Source organism: Aotus nancymaae, unplaced genomic scaffold (assembly GCF_030222135.1).
Source record: "Aotus nancymaae isolate 86718 unplaced genomic scaffold, 86718_ANA_hifiasm-v0.15.2.pri h1tg000119l, whole genome shotgun sequence".
In the NCBI taxonomy this organism is placed as follows: domain Eukaryota; kingdom Metazoa; phylum Chordata; class Mammalia; order Primates; family Aotidae; genus Aotus; species Aotus nancymaae.
The window spans coordinates 146,893-167,088 of NW_026988534.1; the positions used below are offsets into that span (position 1 = coordinate 146,893).

General features: G+C 45.3%; 2 protein-coding genes, 1 long non-coding RNA gene and 1 pseudogene across 8 annotated transcripts in view; 3 read left to right on the forward strand and 1 right to left on the reverse strand.

Moving 5' to 3' along the window:
* The window catches only part of LOC105734319 (WASH complex subunit 2A-like), a 49,074-nt gene extending 45,855 nt beyond the window's left edge, over positions 1 to 3,219 (forward strand). The window contains 1 exon segment of the mRNA XM_064371100.1: positions 2,289 to 3,219. Coding sequence (XP_064227170.1) covers positions 2,289 to 2,427 — 139 coding nt within the window. The 3' untranslated portion in view covers positions 2,428 to 3,219.
* The window catches only part of LOC135272635 (WASH complex subunit 2C-like), a 136,724-nt gene extending 130,610 nt beyond the window's left edge, over positions 1 to 6,114 (forward strand). For all 6 annotated transcript variants that reach the window (XM_064371105.1, XM_064371103.1, XM_064371101.1 and 3 more), the window contains 2 exons: positions 5,519 to 5,611; positions 5,914 to 6,114. In XM_064371105.1, the coding sequence (XP_064227175.1) occupies positions 5,519 to 5,611; positions 5,914 to 6,000 (180 nt within the window). In that variant the 3' untranslated portion in view covers positions 6,001 to 6,114. The remainder of the gene's footprint in view (positions 1 to 5,518; positions 5,612 to 5,913) is intronic.
* A 3,317-nt stretch (positions 6,115 to 9,431) lies between these two features.
* On the forward strand, positions 9,432 to 12,777 carry LOC135272627 (uncharacterized). Its single transcript, XR_010340642.1, has 2 exons — positions 9,432 to 10,946; positions 12,033 to 12,777. It is a non-coding gene; the product is annotated as an uncharacterized LOC135272627 (long non-coding RNA).
* Positions 12,778 to 16,630: 3,853 nt separating this feature from the next.
* LOC135268146 (transcription factor 7-like 1) lies at positions 16,631 to 18,337 on the reverse strand (annotated as a pseudogene).
* Between the last annotated feature and the right edge of the window lie 1,859 nt (positions 18,338 to 20,196).

Here is a 20,196-nt window from a genome sequence, read left to right on the forward strand (position 1 = left end):
TCTCCACATCCTCTCCAGCATCTATTTTCTCCAGATTTTTTAATGATCGCCATTCTAACTGGCGTGAGATGGTATCTCAATGTAGTTTTGATTTGCATTTCTCTAATGACCAGTGATGATGAGCATTTTTTCATATGTTTGTTGGCCTCTTGTATGTCTTCTTTTGTAAAGTATCTGTTCATATCCTTCGCCCATTTTTGAATGGGCTTGTTTGTTTTTTTCTTGTAAATCTTTTTTAGCTCGTTGTAAATTCTGGATATCAGCCCTTTGTCAGATGGGTAGGCTGCAAAAATTTTTTCCCATTCTGTTGGTTGCCGATTCACTCTATTGACTGTTTCTTTTGCCGTGCAGAAGCTGTGGAGTTTGATTAGGTCCCATTTGTCTATTTTGGCTTTTGTTGCCAATGCTTTTGGTGTTTTGGTCATAAAGTCCTTGCCTACGCCTATGTCCTGAATGGTTTTGCCTAGGTTTCCTTCTAGTGTTTTAATGGTGTTAGGCCTTATGTTTAAGTCTTTAATCCATCTGGAGTCAATTTTAGTGTAAGGTGTCAGGAAGGGGTCGAGTTTGTGTCGAGGTTAGCTTGTTTCCATGGGCGCCTCCCAGCCCCACCCCACACAAGGTCGTAAATCTGGCAGTCTGAATCGCATCTTGTTTGTGGGTCCAGGTTCCAGCCACACACCAAACCTGGCTTTCAGGAATGCTTTCTCTGCTCCAGATACATCTTACCTCCTATTGTTTCTGAAGTTGTCTGTCAAGTTTTGTGTATGGGAAATAATTCATACCTTTCATCAGATCTCAAAAGAAGCTTTATACACACAATAAGAAGTTTAGGTGAGGATGTGGAGGAATTAGAACCCTCATACTCATACACTGCTGGTGGAATGTAAAATGGTATAATCACTTGGGAAAGCGGTTTGACATTTCCTCAAGATGTTAAACATAGAGTCATCATACGACACAACAGTTTCATTCCTATGTATATTCATAAGAGAAATGAAATCAGTTGTTCATATAAAAGCTTATGCATGAGTGTTTATTGAAGCATTAGTCATACCAGGCAAAGGTGTAAACAACCCAAATGTCCATTAGCTGATGACTGGATAAACAAAATGTATAACCATATGATGGACTATTTTTCAGCCATAAAAAAGAATAAAGTAGTGGTGCATCCTAGAACATGAATGAACCTAGAAAATTTTATGTTACTTCAAAGAAGCAGGTCACAGAAAACCACATACTGTATTGTTCCATTTATATGAAATGTACAGAATAGGTAAACCATAGAGACATAAAGTAGGTAAGTGGTTGCCAGAGGCCATGGGGCAGGGGGAATGGAGAGTGATTGCTCATGGGCATGGCATTTCTTTTTGGGGTCTTGACAATGTTGTGCATGTAGGTTATAATGATAGTTGCACAATTCCATGAGTATATTTTTAAAAACCACTGAAGTGTGTACTTTAAAAGGGTGAATTTGGCCAGATGCAATGGCTCATGGCTGTAATCCTGATTGGGAGGCCAGGTGGAAGAAGGATCTCTTGAGGCCAGGTGTTTAAGACCAGCCTGGGCAACACAGAGAGACATCACCTCTCCAAAAAAGTAAAAAAAATTAGCCAGGCATGGTGGTATGTGCCTGTTGTCATAATTACTTAAGAAGCTAAGGCAGGAGGATCACATGAGCTCAGGAATTTGAGGCTGCAGTGAGCTATGATTGTGCTGCTGCTCTCCAGCCTGGGCAACAGAGCAAGACCCTGTCTTAAAAAATAAAATACATATTAAAAATAAAATAAATGAAATGTGAATTTTATGGTATGTAAATTATATCTCAATAAAGCTACTAAGAAAAAGAAATAGAAGCCAGGCCACAGGGTCATTTCCCAGAGTTGGTCCCAGCCTCTGTGGTCTCTCTTGGCAACCACCTTCCTGACCACTCTGGAAATAGGTGTGTCCACTCTGGTTCTTTTTGTGCTATAGGAAGTGAGAGAGAATCCTCTGCTTGTGAAGGCTCAGGCATCGTGTGCCTTGCAGAGGTAACAGCTGGTGCACCTGCACTGGATAGTAACAGGATCTGAGGCGTAAGGGATAGAGGCTGGTGATTTGCTGGAGAAAGAGTTCATCTATTTCAAAGGTCTTTCCTGTTTGTTTTCAACTGTATAAGGTCAACTGATAGCTTGGGTGTTTGGGTGGTAGGTGGGTTCCTGTAGGTGCAGTCTAGAAGGAATATCATTGTTATGGCTTTTGTTTTTTTCATCACACTTTTCCTTACTTTGACCTTTTATTTGTTTATATAGCCAAAAGAAGACCCAGAGAGTGTCACTCCTCTTTGAAGACGGCGCAGATAGCGGAGGCTCTCTGTTTGGCTCTCCTCCCACATCTGTTCCTCCTGCAACAGCGGATTTTTCATTGCTTAGTCCCAGAAAATGTCCTTGAGGTTATGCTACATCAATAGTGGTACTTCCCCGAATCAGCTCTTCATACCTAACCTTGGAGGCTGAGTCTTATGGAAGAATTTATTTGCCTAGCTTCAAAAAGACATCTTCTGATTAATAGTATTCTACAGAAGAAGCACACGTGCAAAGCCATCATTCAGTGTCAGATGTAGGAACAAGAAACTGGGTCTCAGAAGAGACTTGGCCCCATTGGCATGGAATTCTGCTAATATTAGAGTACGCCGGTTAAGGCAAAGTCATTCCTTTTTTTTAAAGCCTTTTTAAAGAGGCATTTGTGCATTACTGTGGAATTAAAAATAAACTCCAAACAAAAAATATCTAGGAGGTATGGAAGAAGACTCTTCCTGTTAAATGGGGTTACACGGCTTATACTGGCAACTCTCAGCACTGGGCAAGCATACTGCCCACCCTGGGCCCTGGGCTCCCTGCTGCTGCTTCTGGGGGCTCCTGGGCCTTTGCTTGGGTCCTCTGTACTTACATCTACCCCTTAGAGGACATCCAGTGGCTGTACACTTAAAGGAGTCAGGAACTCTGATTGGTTTTTCTTTGTAAATTACAAATAACCTATACTGGAGGGATAAATGAGCAATAAATTTTGCAGGCTCTGGAGCTGTAAAACTTCTTTCAACCTATGGTAATTTTGATTGTTAAATAAAACAAGAGGTCAAGACACACAAGTTAAGTAGCTGAATAGTCTGCACATTTTTATTATTTGTGAAATATAATCATCTTTAGACAACAGTAAATAAAAGATATTTTTTGTTTAAAGATATTTTAGTGTAAGTTAAATCTGACTGAGTTATAAACCTATGTTGACCAAAAGATTAAACAAGAGGCAGGAGAAATTAAAAAACGTAATATGAGTTTTGTTCTGAGCCAAGCTTATGAACTGCTAGCCCAGGAATGAGATCTGCAGAAACTGAGAACATGTCCCGGAGTGGGCCACACGAGACATGGCATGTATACATTTCTGTTACATAGAAAATGGAAGAAGTGGGCAGTGAAACAAAGGTGACATCCTCAGCAGTTCTGATTGGTGCTCAGTGACACTGTATATAAGATAAAGTAAATATGTGGTTAACGTATTTTACTCATTAGCCTTTTACCCTAATGAGTACTTAGGGGGACTCGGGATCAGGAGAGGGATGGTTGATTCTGTGCTGCCTTTGTGTTTCATCCTTTAGGCAGGTTGTAATCGGTACATGTCAGGGAGGTATTTGACAGACTCTGGCCTTGCAGGTGAGGTTCAGCTTTCATTCATAGGCCCAGTTTCTGTTATCCATATGGCCAAGATGCAGCCATTTTAGACCATTACATTTTTTTTTTCTTCATACTTTTCTTATTTTCTGATAACTATCAAGAAAGTAAATTTGGGCAGGCATGGTGGCTCACGCCTGTAATCCCAGCACTTTGGGAGGCTGAGGCAGATGGATCACCTGAGGTCAGAAGTGTGAGATCAGGCTGGCCAACATAGTGAAACCCTGTCTCTACTAAAAGTACAAAAATTAGCTGGATGTGGTGATGCACGCCTGTAATCCCAGCTACCAGGGGAGCTGAGGCAGCAGAATTGCTTGAACCTGGGAGATGGAGGTTGCAATGAGCCGAGATTGTGCCACTGCACTCCAGCCTGGGGAACAGAGCGAGACTCCATCTCAAAAAGAAGGAAAACAGAAAATAAACTTCATGACAAGGATGAGGAGTTAGCTTGTTTTCAAGAAAATTAAAACTAGTATTTTGGGTAGCATTTTCTGTGGTTTAGGACCTTAGTTATATAAGAAGGAAGAATATGATTTGCCGTACTTAAGTCTCTCTATCTCCCTTATCAACTAGTTGTATTGAATTTTTATGTAGTTTTCAGTGAGTGCAGCGTGTTCCACAAAAGCCTTTTCCTTTAATCACTTCCGTGTTGCCTCATCTCTTCTGAAATTCTTCATGATCTCCCAGTTCAAATGGTTTTGCACTTGAATGATCTCTTCCTGACAATAACTGAAAATCCCCTTGCTCAGTTCATTCTTCCTTCATCACATTTTAAAATCATGATCAGCAATGCCCTTCCTTAGTTTCCCAAATCTGCCTTCCTAACTTGATTTAGGCATTGCCTCAAAGCACACTTTCTCGTGTCATATGGTAAGATTTGTATCTATACTATACTACAGTAGAGCTTTAGTTTTTTTCTCAAGAACTTGTTGATAAGTCACTTGCCCCAAAGATGCCGTGAATTCCAGGTCAGTCATGAACCTCAGTTTCCTAGTCCCTCAAATCCCTGCCTCCCTGATGAGATGAGATGAGAAATGGGCTCAAGTGCTTGCAGACTTGTATTGGGCACTCAGTTGGTGTAAAACGCTGAGACTGGCCACAGAAATACAGTGTGTAGTCCTTTCAGATGAACGGATAAACAGATGTGTGCTAGCTGTTAGTTAGGAAGAAAGTCAAGGAAGGGTCAGGTGGAGAGATAAATGCTATGCTTATTCAACAAAGCAACTGATGGGAACAGAAAGACCGTGGGTGACATCTGAGCAGGGCTTGAAAGATGAGGAAGATTTGCTCCTACGGACATCGAGGGCAGTGTGGTATGGAAGTTTGAAAGTTTGCAGTGACTTTAAGGAATAGCAAGCACATGAGTAGAGGGAAGAATGGGGTGTCTGCTGAGTGTCATTTGCTTCAAGGAGTGCAGGTTTCGGGTGGGAGAGGACATGATCCAGTAGTTGTTTTGTTTTATCAAGACAACTCTGGATGATGTCTTCTAGTTGAAATATCACAGGAGTGAGACAGACAGAGAGACTCATATTCATCTGATGGCAGAGGTAAGGATCTGAGTGAGGGAGGCGTAGGGGTTGACAGACACAAGTAGACCGATGCAGGTGATGCATGAAGTACCCTGTCCATAAGTCCCAGGTGGTGATATTTGTTGCTTCTCCCTTTTGGTGCTGTCTTCACTATCCTGTCTTCTCTTCCACCACCACATTTAGCTGAAGCCCTAAGAGGATGGTTTGGGCTTGTTCTGAATATGGCCGTGCTGGTCAGACACACTTTTTTATTGTTGTGGACGTTGTGTACTCTTCTTTTGGTAGAAAAAAGAGATCGTCTCTGAGGCACCACCTTTGCTGTTTAGCAATGAAGAAGAGAAGGAGGCACCACTTGGAGGGCAGCCTGTGGATAAGAAGGTTGAGAGGCCGGGCGCGGTGGCTCAAGCCTGTAATCCTAGCACTTTGGGAGGCTGAGGCGGGTGGATCACGAGGTCAAGAGATCAAGACCATCCTGATCAACATGGTGAAACCCCGTCTCTACTAAAAATACAAAAAATTAGCTGGGCATGGTGGCGCGTGCCTGTAATCCCAGCTACTCAGGAGGCTGAGGCAGGAGAATTGCCTGAATCTGGGAGGCAGAGGTTGCGGTGAGCCGAGATCGCACCATTGCACTCCAGCCTGGGTAACGAGCGAAACTCCGTCTCAAAAAAAAAAAGAAGGTTGAGAGTGCCAAGGAATCATCAGAATTTGGGAGAACTGATGTGGCTGAGTCTGAAAAGGTGGACTTTTTTCTCTTGTATACTTGAATACATTTGTCTCTCGTATATTTGAATACATTTGTCTCTCATATGTTGTTTTAAACACATACAACCCCTTAAGTTTTTTGACCTCAGAAAATAAATGGTCCATTTGTAGACAGATTTGAAAACACAGATGTGTCCCCCTGGTGCAGGAAGCCTCTGCAGGGCCTTTCCTCCTGGTCCTTCTACAGGACACATGTACGCTGCGGTGTGCCTGCCACTGTCTCTGCAGTTACTGTCATGTCATGGCATCATTGCCTTTCTAACTTGTTCTCTTCTGTGCAGCGTTCCTGTTACCCTTGGTTTTTTTGGTCCCCAACTGTACTTGAATTTAAATGTCAGTTTTAGGCTGGGCACGGTGGCTCACACCTGTAATCCCAGCACTATGGGAGGCTGAGGTGGGCAGATCATGAGGTCAGGATATTGAGACCATCCTAGCCATGGTGAAACCCCATCTCTACTAAAATACAAAAAAATTAGCCAGGTGTGGTGGCACATGCCTGTAGTCCCAACTACTCAGGAGGCTGAGGCAGGAGAATCACTTGAATCCAGGAGATGGAAGTTGCAGTGAGCCAAGATCATGCCTCTGCACTCCGGCCTGGCAAAAGAGCAAGACTCCGTCTCAAAAAAAAAAAAAAGTCAGTTTTAAGGGGATGTTAGTTAGCATCATTTTACTTTTTTTTTTTTTTTTTTTTTTTTTTGAGACAAAGTCTCACTCTGTCACTAGGCCGGAGTGCAGAGGCATGATCTTGGCTCACTGCAACCTCTACCTCCTGGGTTTGAGATTCTCCTGTCTCAGCCTCCTGAGTAGCTGGGACTATAGGTGTGCGCCACCATGACTGGCTAATTTTCATGTTTTTAGTAGAGACGGGGTTTCACCATGTTGGCCAGGATGGTCTCGATCTCTTGACCTTGTGATCCACCTACCTCGGCCTCCCAGAGTGCTGGGATTGCAGGTGTGAGCCACCATGCCTGGCACAGTATCCTTTTACTTTTAGATGGTGTTGACAAGGAATTACAGAGTAGAGTATAATTTGTGCTCTTTCTAAAACACTAGCTTTCATGTCCTGGACAGTCTGCCATCTTTTGCAGGAAGCCTGTGGGTAATGCTGCTGGCCATGCCTGGCCATTCAGCCATGTGGTTGCCTTCAGTCTCTATATGCCTCCTCTCTTTCTCTAACTTTTCTTATATGCTGTGTGTCCATCTGCTTAGGTCTAGTATCTCCCAGAGCGTGTGTCAAGAGCTTTGTGTGTCAGAAGATGGAAAACAAATTTGACAAAAGTAGGCCAGGCATAGTGGCTCACACCAATAATCCCAGCATTTTGGGAAACTGAGGTGGGAGTATCACTTCAGGCCAGGAGTTCAAGACCAGCCTGGGCAACAAAGCAAGACACCATTATTTCTTTTCTTTTTTCTTTTCTTTCTTTTTTGAGATGGAGTTTCGCTCTGTACCCAGGATGGAATGCAGTGGTGCGATCTCAACCCACTGCAACCTCCGCCTCCTGGGTCCCAGTTAGAGCAATTCTCCTGCCTCAGCCTACCAAGTAGCTGGGATTACAGGGATGCAAAGACCCAATTTGCAACAAAAAGTAAAAAAAAATAAAATAAAATAGCTGGGCATGGTGGTGTGCCCCTGTGATCCCAGTTACTTGGGAGGCAGAGGTAAGAGAATTCCTTGAGCCCAGGAGTTTGAGGCTGCAATGTGCTATGATTGTATCACTGCACTCCAGTCTGGGCAACAGAATGAGACACTGTCTCTCAAAAAAAAATTGGTCACAATTCAGGGGCCTTGCCTCAGTGAAGTTCCCAGGAGTCCAGCAGTGTGGGACCTGCCGAGTCATACCTTCTAAGGGGAAAGGGTGAGTTATTGTCTCTGGCTCTTCTTACAACCAAGAAAGAGACACAGCGCCTAGTGGGCCTATTTGGAGTTTTGTGGAAACATATTCCTCATTTGGGTGTATTGCTCCAGCTCATGTAACAAGTAACCTGAAAGGCTGCTGGTGTTGAGTGGGGACCAGAGCAAGAGAAGGCCGTGCAGCAGGTCCAGGTGGCCGTGCATGCTGCTCTGCCACAGGGACCATGTGATCCAGAAGATGCAGTGGTGCTCAGAACATCAGTGGCAGATAAGTTTGGAGTCTTTGGCAGGCCCCTATAGATTTTAGTGCACAGCCCTGCCATCCTCTGCAGATAACTATTCTCCTTTTGAGAAACACCTCTTCATCTGCACCTGGGCTGAATGCTTAATTGGAATTACGAAGTTCCCATGTGACCTGAGCTGACCAGCATGAATTGAGTTTTGTCTGACCCACTAAGCGTAAGACAAGCATCCATGGCAGTGCTCCATCATCAGAGGAAAGGGGTTTGTACATGAGCAGACCCCAGCAGGCCCTGAAGGCACAAGTCAGTTACATAAAGAAGTGGCCCAAATGCCCATGGTCTCCACCCCTGGTACACTGCCTTCTCTCTCCCAGCCTGCACCGATGGCCTCGTGGGGAGTTCCCTAGGATCAGATGAGAGAGGAAGAGAAGACTCAGGCCTGGATTACAGATGGTTCTCTGTGGTACCCAGGTACCAGCTGAAAGAGGACAGCTGAAGTTTAACGGCTTCCTTCTAGGACATCCCTAAAGGACGAAGGTGAAGTGTAACCCTCCCCAGGGGCAGACCTTGGGGCAGTGCACCTGATCATGCACTTTGCTCGGAAGGAGAAATGGCCAGATGTGAGACCAATTCATGGGCTGTGGCCAGTAATTTGGCTGGCTGGTTGGGGACTTGCAGAGAACATGATAGGTAGATGGGTGACAGAGAAGCCCATGGAAGAGGTATGTGGGTAGACCTCACTGAAGGGCAGAAAATGTGACAGTATGTGTGTCCTATGTGAATGCTCACTGAAGAGTGACCTCAGCAGAGCAGGACATGAGTAACAGGTAGATAAGGTGACCCATTCTGTAGATGTCAGTCTCTTTCCCCAGCCACCCCTGTCTTCACCCCAGGGTCTCAGAAACAAAGTGGCCATGGTTGCAGGGATGAGGTTATGCATGGGCTCAGGATCAGGGACTCACACTCGTTGAGGCTGACCTCTCTATGGCCACCACTGTGTCTAGTCTACCAGCAGCAGAGACCAACACTGAGTCCCCAGTATGACACCATCCCTCAGAGTGACCAGCCAGCCACCTAGTGACAGGTTGATCACCTAGGACCTTTTCCATCATGGAAGGGGCAGTATTTGACTTTGCGTATGGATTTGCCCTCCCTGACTGCAGTGCTTCTGCTGAAACTACCACTTGTGGGTTTACAGAATGACTTCTCCACTGTCATGGAATCCATGCAGCATTTCTTCTGGTTAAAGAACTCACATCACAGCTAAAGAAATGCCGTGATGGCCCAATGCTCATGGAATTCACTGTCCTGAGGCAACTGGCTTGACAGAGGGTGGAATAATAGGCATTGGAGGAGTCAGTGACAGTTCATCTTGGTGGCAGTGCCTTTCAGGGCCGGGGCAAGGCTCTCAGAAGGCTGGATATGCTCAGAACCAGTGTCCAATACATGGTGCTGTTTCTCCCATAGACAGGACTCACAAGGTCCACGAATTATGAGTGGAAACCAGCGTAGCAGTACTCACCATCACCCCTAGTGACCCACTGGCAAAATTTTGCTCCTTGTCTCCACTACCTTATGCTCTGCTGGCCAAGAGGTCTGATTTCCACAGGGAGGAATGCTACCACCAGGAGACACAACTGTGATCCATTGCTGAAAGTTTAGGCTGCTACATGGCAGCACCAAGTTCCTTATCCCTCTGGATCAACTGGGTAAGAAGCAGTTATTATGCCGGTGGGGGTGGCTGATACAGACACCAAGGAGAAACGGCACTGCTGCTTCACAATGGGCTGGGGAAGAGCATGTCTGGGATATAGGAGGGCCCTTAGGGCATGTGCTGTGATTAATATCAATGGAAAAGCACAGCAACCCAATCTAGGCAGGATTAGTAATGATCCAGAACCTTCGGGAATGAAGGTTCCCCACCAGGTGAAAAACCACAACCAGCGGAGGCTTCCTGAAGGCAAAGGGAATACAGACTGCGGAGTGGAAGAAGGTAGTTATAGGACCATATGACCAGTTACAGAAACCGGGACTGGAATTGTCATCAATGTTTCCTCATCTGGTACGAGTGTGTGTGTGTGTGTGTGTGTGTGTGTTTAAAGTGTTGGAAGAAAACACAGGAAGAAATCTTCATAACTTGAGGGTAGGGAAAGAGTTCTCAGACCTGACACTAAGTGCACGTAAAAGCAAAAATTCATTAATTAGACTTGATCAAAATAAAACAATATAGCAAAAGACCCTGAAAAGACAGCTATGGGCTGGGAGAGAATGTCTGCAAACCACACATCCAACAAGAATGTATCCGACATGTACAAAGAACTCACAAAATCAACAGTTAGGGAACCATCCAGACAAAAGTGGGTAAAAGACTTGGACCCTCACCAAAGAGGATGCTCTATGTGGAGGAGAGTAAGCCTATGAGAGACCGTCAGCACTAGTCATTAGGGAAATGTGAATCAAACCATAGTGAGGTAGTGAGGTGCCCCTGGAAAGCAGTTTGACAGCTCTGTTAAATCACATGGCCCAGGAGTCCCACAGCTATTTTCCCTGCAGTAAGGAAAGATCGTGTTCTCATGAAAACCTCTATACAAATGTTTATAGCAACTCTATCCATAATCACCCAACTCTGGACACAACCACACATCCTCCCATTGATGAAGGGGTAACCACCTGTGTCTCCCTGTGCAGGCAAACACCATTCCACAGTCAAAAGGAACAGACCACTGACACACACAGCAATGGAGATGGAGCTCAAAAACATGATTCTTAGTGAAAGCAACCAGTTACAAAGATCCGATACTGCGTGTCTCCACTCATACGACCTTCTGAGACAACAGTGTGACAGGGATGGAAGGTGCATCACCAGTCAGCAGGGTTTGGTGGGAGGGCTGGACTCCAGCAAGCGGGGTGCCACTCCTCTGCATCCTGATTGTGGAACCTCACATGTGTGAAAATTCTCAGACCTAAACACCTCTTTAAAATGGGATCAGATGGGGAAATAAGACTAACATTTTTTGTCATCTGTCATATACTCACCACATGTACAATTGTGACCTTTGAACAACACAAGTCTGAACTACATGGGTGCACCTATATACAGATTCTTTTCTTAAAAAATTTTTAAATGAAATCTTCTTAGATAGATACAGGGTCTCCTTATGTTGCTCAGGCTGGTCTCAAATTCTGGGACTCAAGTAATCCTCCCATCTTGGCCTCCAAAATTGCTGGGATCACAGGCATGAACCACCACACCTGGCCCAGGTTGTTTTCAATAAATATATTGAAACATCTTTTGGAGATTTGTAACCATTTGAAGAAACTTGTAGATGAACCTTGTATCCTAGAAATATTGAAAAAGTTAAGAAGAAGGTATATCATGCAAAAATTAGCTGGGCATGGTGATGCACGCCTGTAATCCCAGCTACTCAGGAGGCTGAGGCAGGAGAATCGCTTGAACCGGGACTCAGGAGGTGGAGGTTGCAGTGAGCCAAGGTGCGCTATTGCACTCCAGCCTAGGTGACAGAGTGAGACTTCATCTCAAAAAAAAGGGAAAAAAAAGAAAAAGATATGTCATGAACATGCATAAAATATATGTAGACACTAGTTTATTTTTATCATTTATTACCATAAAATATAAAGAAATCTATTATAAACAGTTAACGCACACAAACACAGTACATGGTGCCATTCAGTCAAGAGAAACATAAACGTAAAGATGCAGTATTAAGTCATAACTGCATAGATTAAGGGGAGCGCACTGTACTACTGGAGTAATTCTGCCGCCACTCCTGCTACTATTGCAGTGAGCTCGTGTCGAGAGTGTCCACTTCAACTGCCATGTGACACTAGCCATCTCTGCGTGAGCACCTGTCTCTCCTGTAGATTGTGTATCACAGTGAAAAGTGATCTCTCGTGGTTCTCATGTAGTTTTCGTGTTTAGTGCAATACTGTAAACCTGAAGAACACAATGGGATGCATACGAAGTGCCACTGGTGATGCTGGAAGTGCTCCCAAGAAGCACAGAAAAGTCTTGGCAGTACAAGCAAACGGTGGATTGATTAACATGTGCTGTAGACAGAGGCCTGCAGCTGCAGCTGCCCACCATTTCAAGATAAATGATCCAGCCTAAGAACCATTGTAAAAAAAGAAAAGGAAATTCTCAATGTCATCACTGCAGCCACGCCAGCAGACGTGAAACCTTGCTCTTTTTGCCAAATACCTTTTTATCTTGTCTTGAAAATGCAGCTTTTGGCCCTATATAGTAACTCATGCCTGTAATCTCAGCACTTTGGGAGGCCAAGGCAGGAGGATCACTTGAGCCCAGGAGGTGAAGGTTGCAATAAGCCAAGATCTCACCACTGCACTCTAGCTGGGAGCGACGCCTTATCTGAAAAAAGAAAGAAAGAAAGAAGGAAGAAAAGAGAGAGAGAGAGAAAATGCAGCTTTTTTGTGGGTGCAGGATATCTACAAGGAAAACAAATCTATAGACTCTAATATGATTTATGATTCAAGAAAAACTGATGTCATTATATGACAATTTTTTTATTTTATTTTTTTAGAGACGGGGTCTCCCCATGTTGTGCAGGCTGTGGTGCAGTGGCTATGCACAGTCAATTATACCTTCATAAAGCTGGGGCAAAGGGAAGAAAATGAACCATAACAATAAAAAATAAAACTGAGAAACATTTAGGAGATTTATTAGTTTGTTTTAAAATAACAGAAGCAAGCCCACTACATGGTAACATAAGTCGCATATTTTTGTGAGAGATATTTTTTAAAGCAAAAAAAAAAGGGAATGTAGCGGTGCTTCAGTTGTGTAAGCTGTCACATCTAACACAGCTGCACTGTCCCCCTGCAAGACGCTCCCGCTTGCAGCCAAAAGAGGTCAATAAGGTCTCCGTACTGTCATGAAACACACTTGACTCGACCTCACCCAGCCGCTGACAGGGTCATGAAATTTCCAGGGGTCCCTGGACGGCACAAATGAGTGTCACTAGTTTACTGGAGAAGAGTGTGGAGGAGTACAGGGGAGTTAGGAGCAGGTCCAGGGCAGGCCACACTGACCAGTGGTCTCGGGGGCCACCGTCAGAAGGAACAGCGGCACCAGATGGAGGCCGGGAGGGGAACATGGGAGCTGCCGCCTTCCAGGCAGAGGGAACTGCAGGTGCTGAGGCCCCAGGCAAGTGCACTGAGGGATGAAGGACCACTGTGGTCAGAGCTGGAGGCAGCAGAAGGGAGGCCCTAGAGGAAGGTAGAGGCCAGAGCAGTAGTGAGGCCAGACAAGCGCTGCGGCCTAGAAGCAAAGGGCAGCCACGGAAGGAGATTGGGAGAGTGACATCAAATTTGCATGTTAAAACGCCACCCTCAAGAAGAGCCATCAATCATTAGAGACACGTGTCGGCCAAAAGATCACATAAATAACGTATTTTTAAAAAACTGAACAATAATTTGGTAATTTCTTGGCTATGACACCAAAAGCACAGGCAACAAAAGAAAAAATAAATTGAACATCAAAATTTAAAAACATCAAAGGACACTGTCAGAGTGAAAAGACAACCTAAAGAATGAGAGAAAATATTTGTGAATGGTTTATCTGATAAAGGTTTAACATCCAGAATATAAAAAGAACTTCCACAATTCCACAACAACAAAAACAAAACCTGATTCAAAGGACTTGAATAGACATTTCTCCAAAGGAGGTCTATGGATGGCCAATAAGCACACAGGAAGATGCTCAGCATCGCTAGTCATCACTGACACGCAGATCACAACGAGATGCAACTTCACACGCACTAGGGTGCCTGTTTTTTAAAAAAAACAACCAACCAACCAACCAACCAAAAACCAGAATAATGAGGGTGGTCCAGGCTGTGGAGAAATTGGAAACCTGGTACCTATTGCTAGAAGGAATGTAAGATGCGCGGCAGCTGTGGATACAGTCTGGCAGTTCCTCACACAATTAAACCCAGAATGACATTTGACCCAGCAATTCCACTTTTAGGTATACACACAGAACTGAAAGCAGGGACTCACACAGGTATTTACACACCAGTGTCCACAGCAACATTATTCCCAACAGCCCAAACGTCCATAGCAGATGTATAGATAAGCAACTTGTGGTAAAGACATTCACTGGGAAGATTATTCAGTCTTAAAAGGGAAGGAAATTCTGACTCACGCTGCAACTGGACGCACCTTGAAGGCAATAGGCTAAGTGAAATAAACAAGACACAAAAAGGCAACTTTGTATGATTCCATATACAAAAGTATCTAGAGTAGTGAAATTCAAACAGAAAATAGAAGAGTGGGTGAAGGGGCTGGAGGAAGGAAGGAATGAGGAGATGTTGTTTAAGGCGTACAAAGTTTCAGTTTGGGATAATGGAAAGGTTCTGAAGATGGCCGAACAGCACTATGAAGGTAATTAATGCCGCTGAATCATACCATTCGAAATTGTTAAAATGAGGCTAGGAGCAGTGGCTCACACCTGTAATCCCAGCACTTTGGGAGGCCAAGGCGGGTGGATCACGAGGTCAAGCGATCGAGACCATCCTGGCCAACATGGCGAAACCCCGTCTCTACTAAAAAGTGCAAAAAATTAGCCGGGGCCGGGCGCGGTGGCTCACGCCTGTAATCCCAGCACTTTGGGAGGCCGAGACGGGTGGATCACGAGGTCAAGAGATCGAGACCATCCTGGTCATCATGGTGAAACCCTGTCTCTACTAAAAATACAAAAATTAGCTGGGCATGGTGGCACGTGCCTGTAATCCCAGCTACTCAGGAGGCTGAGGCAGGAGAATTGCCTGAACCCAGGAGGCGGAGGTTGCAATGAGCCAAGATTGCGCCACTGCACTCCAGCCTGGGTAACAAGAGCGAAACTCCGTTTCAAAAAAAAAAATAATAAGCTGGGCGTGGTGGTGCGTGCCTGTGGTCCCAGCTACTCGGGAGACTGCAGGAGAATTGCTTGAAACCCGAATACGGAAGTTTCAGTGAGCCGGGATCGCACTCCAGCCTGGCGACAGAACGAGACTCTGTCTCAAAAAAAGAAAAAAGAAAAAAAAGAAAAAGTTTCTAATATTCTTGGACGTCTTTCATCAATTTGAAGAAAGTTCTGCATATAATCTTTTCAAATATTTCTTTTTCCCTTTTCTTAATATCTGCTCCTTCTGTTACTCTAACTGCATATATGTTAGATTATTTCGTATTGTTAAACAATTCCTAGAGGCCTTTAAATTTCTCCTTGTGTTTTGGATGGATAATTTCTATTGATCTCTATGGACTCGTTCATGCTTTCTTCTTTGTTCAATCTGCCCAATAAATAATTCTTTGTTTACACTATTGGATTTTTCATTTCTAGAATTTCCATTTGGTTCTTTGTAGGATGATTCTTTTCTAAAGTTACACATTTTTTACCCATTTGGACATATTTTCACTCAGCTATATAGAAGATTATCAATTTCAATATTTACATTAACTGGCTATACTTCTATTGACTTTTTCCTCTTAATTTTTGGAAAATATTTTATAGCTTTTTACCTGTCTTGTAATTTTTATTGTAAGTTGGCTATTACTTATAAAAAACAATGTAAGTGACATCTAGATATCTTTATTTTTTTAAAGGTCTTGCAACTGCAATTTTATTTTCTTTTGTGAAAATAAGCAACTGGGAGTTTAAATTGCTCCAAAAACCATAAAAACAAAAAGAAATACACACAGAAGAAGCATGTGAGGTGATGGGGAAGGGAACAGGGTCTCTAGAACTTTGGCAGATTGTGCTGGCATGGACCCAGGTGACAGAAGAAAGACCATGGGGCCAGTCCTGCCTGCCACTGTGGGACCATGAGGGGATGATCGCCACTGGCAAGGAGGGGGAGAACACAGACTTCTTCGCTGAGGAAATGGCAGCCACCTTGAGTCCCTTTAAATGTGGGGGTGGGGGAAACCATTTCAGAGGACCACTTTCTCCACTGAAAGCTGGGGCTAGTGGGTTCGGGCCCACTGAGGGAGGGGACGCTGGTGGCAGCAAATCAGGCCAAGATGTCTTCTAACATGGTGACAGCCTCACACTGGGCAGAGGACAGAGGACAAAGAAGAACCCATGGTATTGGGCAGATGATGAAAATGTGGGTTGGGTCACAGGAAATATCGCAATAGCAGAGATGCAGATGGAGTCGGTGAAGCTGGGAAGCTGGGGCAGGTGGCAGAGGCGAGAAGAGAGAGGAGGCAGAAACTTGGAGAGAGGTAGAGAGAGGTGCCCTCTGCCCAGGTCCATCCGCCACAGCACCTACGGGATGAACAGCATGCTACTTTTCAGTTCTCTTTCTTATAAAGATTTTTTTGTTTTGTTTTGTTTCTTTAAAAAAACCCTTAAGATCAGCTACTGGTTACATCTACAAACTGTAAAGTGCTGTTGTTACCAGCCACTTTACAGAACAGTCCAGAGTGGTCAAATATGGACCAATAAAGTCTCCTTTTTCTTTTTCTTCTGAATTATTACTACTCGATGAGTCACGTGACAGCCTGCAGGGGCCAGGGGGCAGCTTAGTGGGCAGACTTGGTGACCAGGAAAAGAGGCTGGGCCTGTAGCACCGGGAGGGCCTGGTGGGCATGGAGCGTGGCGGGGAAGGATGGGGGAGAGGCCAGCAGAGCTGTGGGCATGGACCCAAGGGGGAGGGGCCGGGACAGGAGGGGAAGCTGGCTGCCCATCTGCCCAGAGGAGGAGGCTGCAGCCTTAGTGGACAGGAAGGCAGCGGAATGGAGAGCCAGATGGGCCCGGGTTTCTGGCTTGGTGGTGAGGGAGAGGGGCTGGGCTTGCTCCGAATGGGTGGCAGCAGGGGCGGCTGGTGAGGCCAAAGCTGCGGAGGGGGTGGCCGGAGGGTCCAGCATGCTGCCGTGGGAGGAGGCAGGGCTGTCACAGGGCTTCTCGGGGGCAGGTACTGAACACATGGCTTCTTGCTTTTGGAGGCCAGAGCACCCTCTGCCTCCTGGACTTGCTGCTGTGACTGTGTCTGGGACAGCTGCTTTTCTCTCTTCCTCTTCTTTTTCTTACCGTAGTTGTCCCGGGCTGACCAGGTCGGGAAGAGCGGCGAGTGAAGCTGCCGCTCTTTCCGAACCAGCTCGTAGTACTTGGCCTGTTCTTCTCGAGACAGGTTGTGCCACTTTCTTCCCAGGATCTGGTTAATGGCTGCACTTTCCTTCAGGGTGCACTCAGCTACCACCTTGGCCCTCATCTCCTTCATATACAACATGAAGGCATTCAGAGGCTTCTTCACGTGGGCTTCTTTTCCTCCTCCTTTTTCACGGTGACTGGTGATTTTGCGCTCACCGCAGGGCTCAGGCTGGGGGGTGCCGGTTCCTGCTTGACGATGGGGGAGAGGATGGCGGGGTGGGGGATCCCTGAGGTGGGCAGACCAGGGTGGGCAGGAGCCACCATGTGAGGTGAGAACCGACTGGAGACCACGCTGGACGTCGATGCATTCATGGCGAGGGCGGGGTAAGGATGCCAGAAGCCACCAGGAGGAAGAGAGTACATGGGCTGGCCTTGCTGTGGGACGAGCCAGCCGAGGGGGTGGGGGATTTGTCCGACAGCTCCAAGAGACAGCGGGTAATATGGTGACAGCTCGGATGGGTGAGGAGGCCGGGGGATTCCTGTCTTTGGATCGATCTCCGGGGAGAGGTGAGTGGGCGGGGAGCCGGGAGAGAAGTGGCCATTGCTGTAGGTGATGAGGGGAGTCAGCGGATGCATGTGATGTGGGTGCTGAACGACAGGAACTTTATTACACAAGTGTGCTGGAGATGGTGACCTCGTGTCCTTGACTGTAGCACTGGAGGGGACATCGAGGAGGGGCCATTTCATCTGCAGGTAAGTGCGCGCTTCTCCGGGAGACAGGGGTCTCCCGTACCGTTGGAGAGGTACGGGCTACTCAGGTCCGGGATCATCAGGAAGGGGTACCCAGGGTAGGGGGGTCCTTTAAAGAACGCGCCGTCCTGGGGCCTTCTCACTTCGGCGAAATAGTCCCGCGGCTTCTGGAAAGTGTTCCGGGCGGGCTGCGGGCGCCGCTCCGCCTCCGAGTCCGAGCTGCTGCTCTGGTTCTCCGACTCGTTGACCAGGGACGACTTGACCTCGTCTAGGTCCCGCTGCGCCGAGGCGCTGTCGCTGCTCGGCTCCTGCTCCTCGCCCCCCTCGTCCTGGAAGGGGATCAACTCGTCATTCGCCCCGAGGTCGTCCCCTCCGCTGAGCTGGGGCATGGTGGGGCCGCGGGCCGGGGCCGCCGATCTCGGAGCCCCTAGCCGCCCGCGCCCTGCCCGGCCCGGCCCGACGCCCCTCCCGCCCGCTCGCCGGCCAGCTGCGCTAGCCCCCGCAACAAAGTTTCTAGATATCTTTTATCTGACCATCCATATCAAATGTTCTCATTCAAACATTACCCAGCATCATTGTTTATCATCAGAAACTCTGGTTATGTCTAGTGGCACTTTGAGTTCTTTATACCATGGTATTGCAGCCAATATCAAGAGAAGATTTTATGGGAAATTGGGAAAGTCTCTATTTCCACAACCAAGTAAATAAAAAATAGGTTACCTACCTTGAGCATTTTTAAAAGGTTAGTAATTCTTAGCAAACTTTGTTTTTTTCAGGGACTTTCTGGTAATATGACTATTACTTGACCTTTCTTGAAAATTAGTACCCAAATGTTTTATTTTAAATAGATTCACATTAACCAACATGAATTTTTAGATACTTTAGCGTTAGCATAAATAAAATATGTCATTGGAATCTTTTTTTTTTTTTTTAAAGAGAAAGAGAGAGAATGGGGAGGAGGAAAAAGGAAGAGAAAGAGAGAGAGAGAATGGGGAGGAGGAAAAAGGAAAAGAAAGAGGGAGAGAGAATGGGAGTATTGCTTTCTTGCCCAGGCTAAAATGCAATTTAGCAATGGGTATTGAAAACCTCTTGTATACTGATAATTATACTTAATAATGTAGTCAAGAAGGAATAAGGGAAGAAGATAACAAACAGCCAACCAATATTTCATTTAAACCTATGAAATGTTATGCGATTACTGAGGAGTGATTTACTTCCAATTATATAGTCACTTTTGGAATAGGTATGAGGTGGTAATGTATGTTTTGTGTATTTGAAGTGGAGAGTTCTATAAATGTTTATTAAGTTTAGTTGTTCCGGGTCTGAGTTCAAGTCCTGGATGTCCTTGTTAATTTTCTGTCTCGTTGATCTATAGAATCGTTAGCTCTTCTTGTTACATTGATCCTTTTACCATTATGTAATGTCCTTCTTTGCCTCTTTTGATCTTTGTTGCTTTAAAGTCTACTTTATCAGAGGCGAGAATTGCATCTCCTGCTTTTTGTTTATTTGTTTATTTTTACTCTCTGGTTGGTGAATCTTCCTCCTTCTCTTTGAGTCTTTGTGTATTGTTGCATGTAAGATGGGTCTGGATGCAGCATACCGATGGATTTTGGCTTTTTATCCAATTGCAGTATATATAAGTTTAATACTGGCGTTTGATGCTAGCTGGCTGTTTTGCCCATTAGTTGATGTAAATTTATCATTATGTTAATGTTCTTTGCTTTTTGATATATTTTTGGAAAGGCTGATATTGGTTGTTCCTTTATATGTATAGTGCTTCTTTCAGAAGCTCTTGTAAAGCAGGCCTGGTGGTGGTGAACTCTCTAAGTACTTCGCTCATAAAGCTTAGTTTGGCTGGATAGGAAATTCTGGGTTGAAAGTTCTTTTCTTTAAGGATGTTAAATATTGATCCCCACTCTTTTCTGGCTTGTAGGGTTTCTGCTGAGAGATCTGCTGTGAGTCTGATAGATTTCCCTTTGTGGGTAACCTGACCTTTCTCTCTGGCTGCCCTTAGTATTTTCTCCTTCATTTCAACCCTAATAAATCTGGCAATTATGTGCCTTGGGGTTGGTCTTCTTGAAGAATATCTTTGTGGTGTTCTCTGTATTACCTGGAGTTGAATATTACCTTGCCTTGCTAGGTTGGGAAAGTTTTCCTGTATGATATCCTGAAGAGTATTTTCCAACTTGGATTCATTCTCTTCATCACATTCAGGTACACCTATCAAACGTAGATTAGGTCTTTTCAC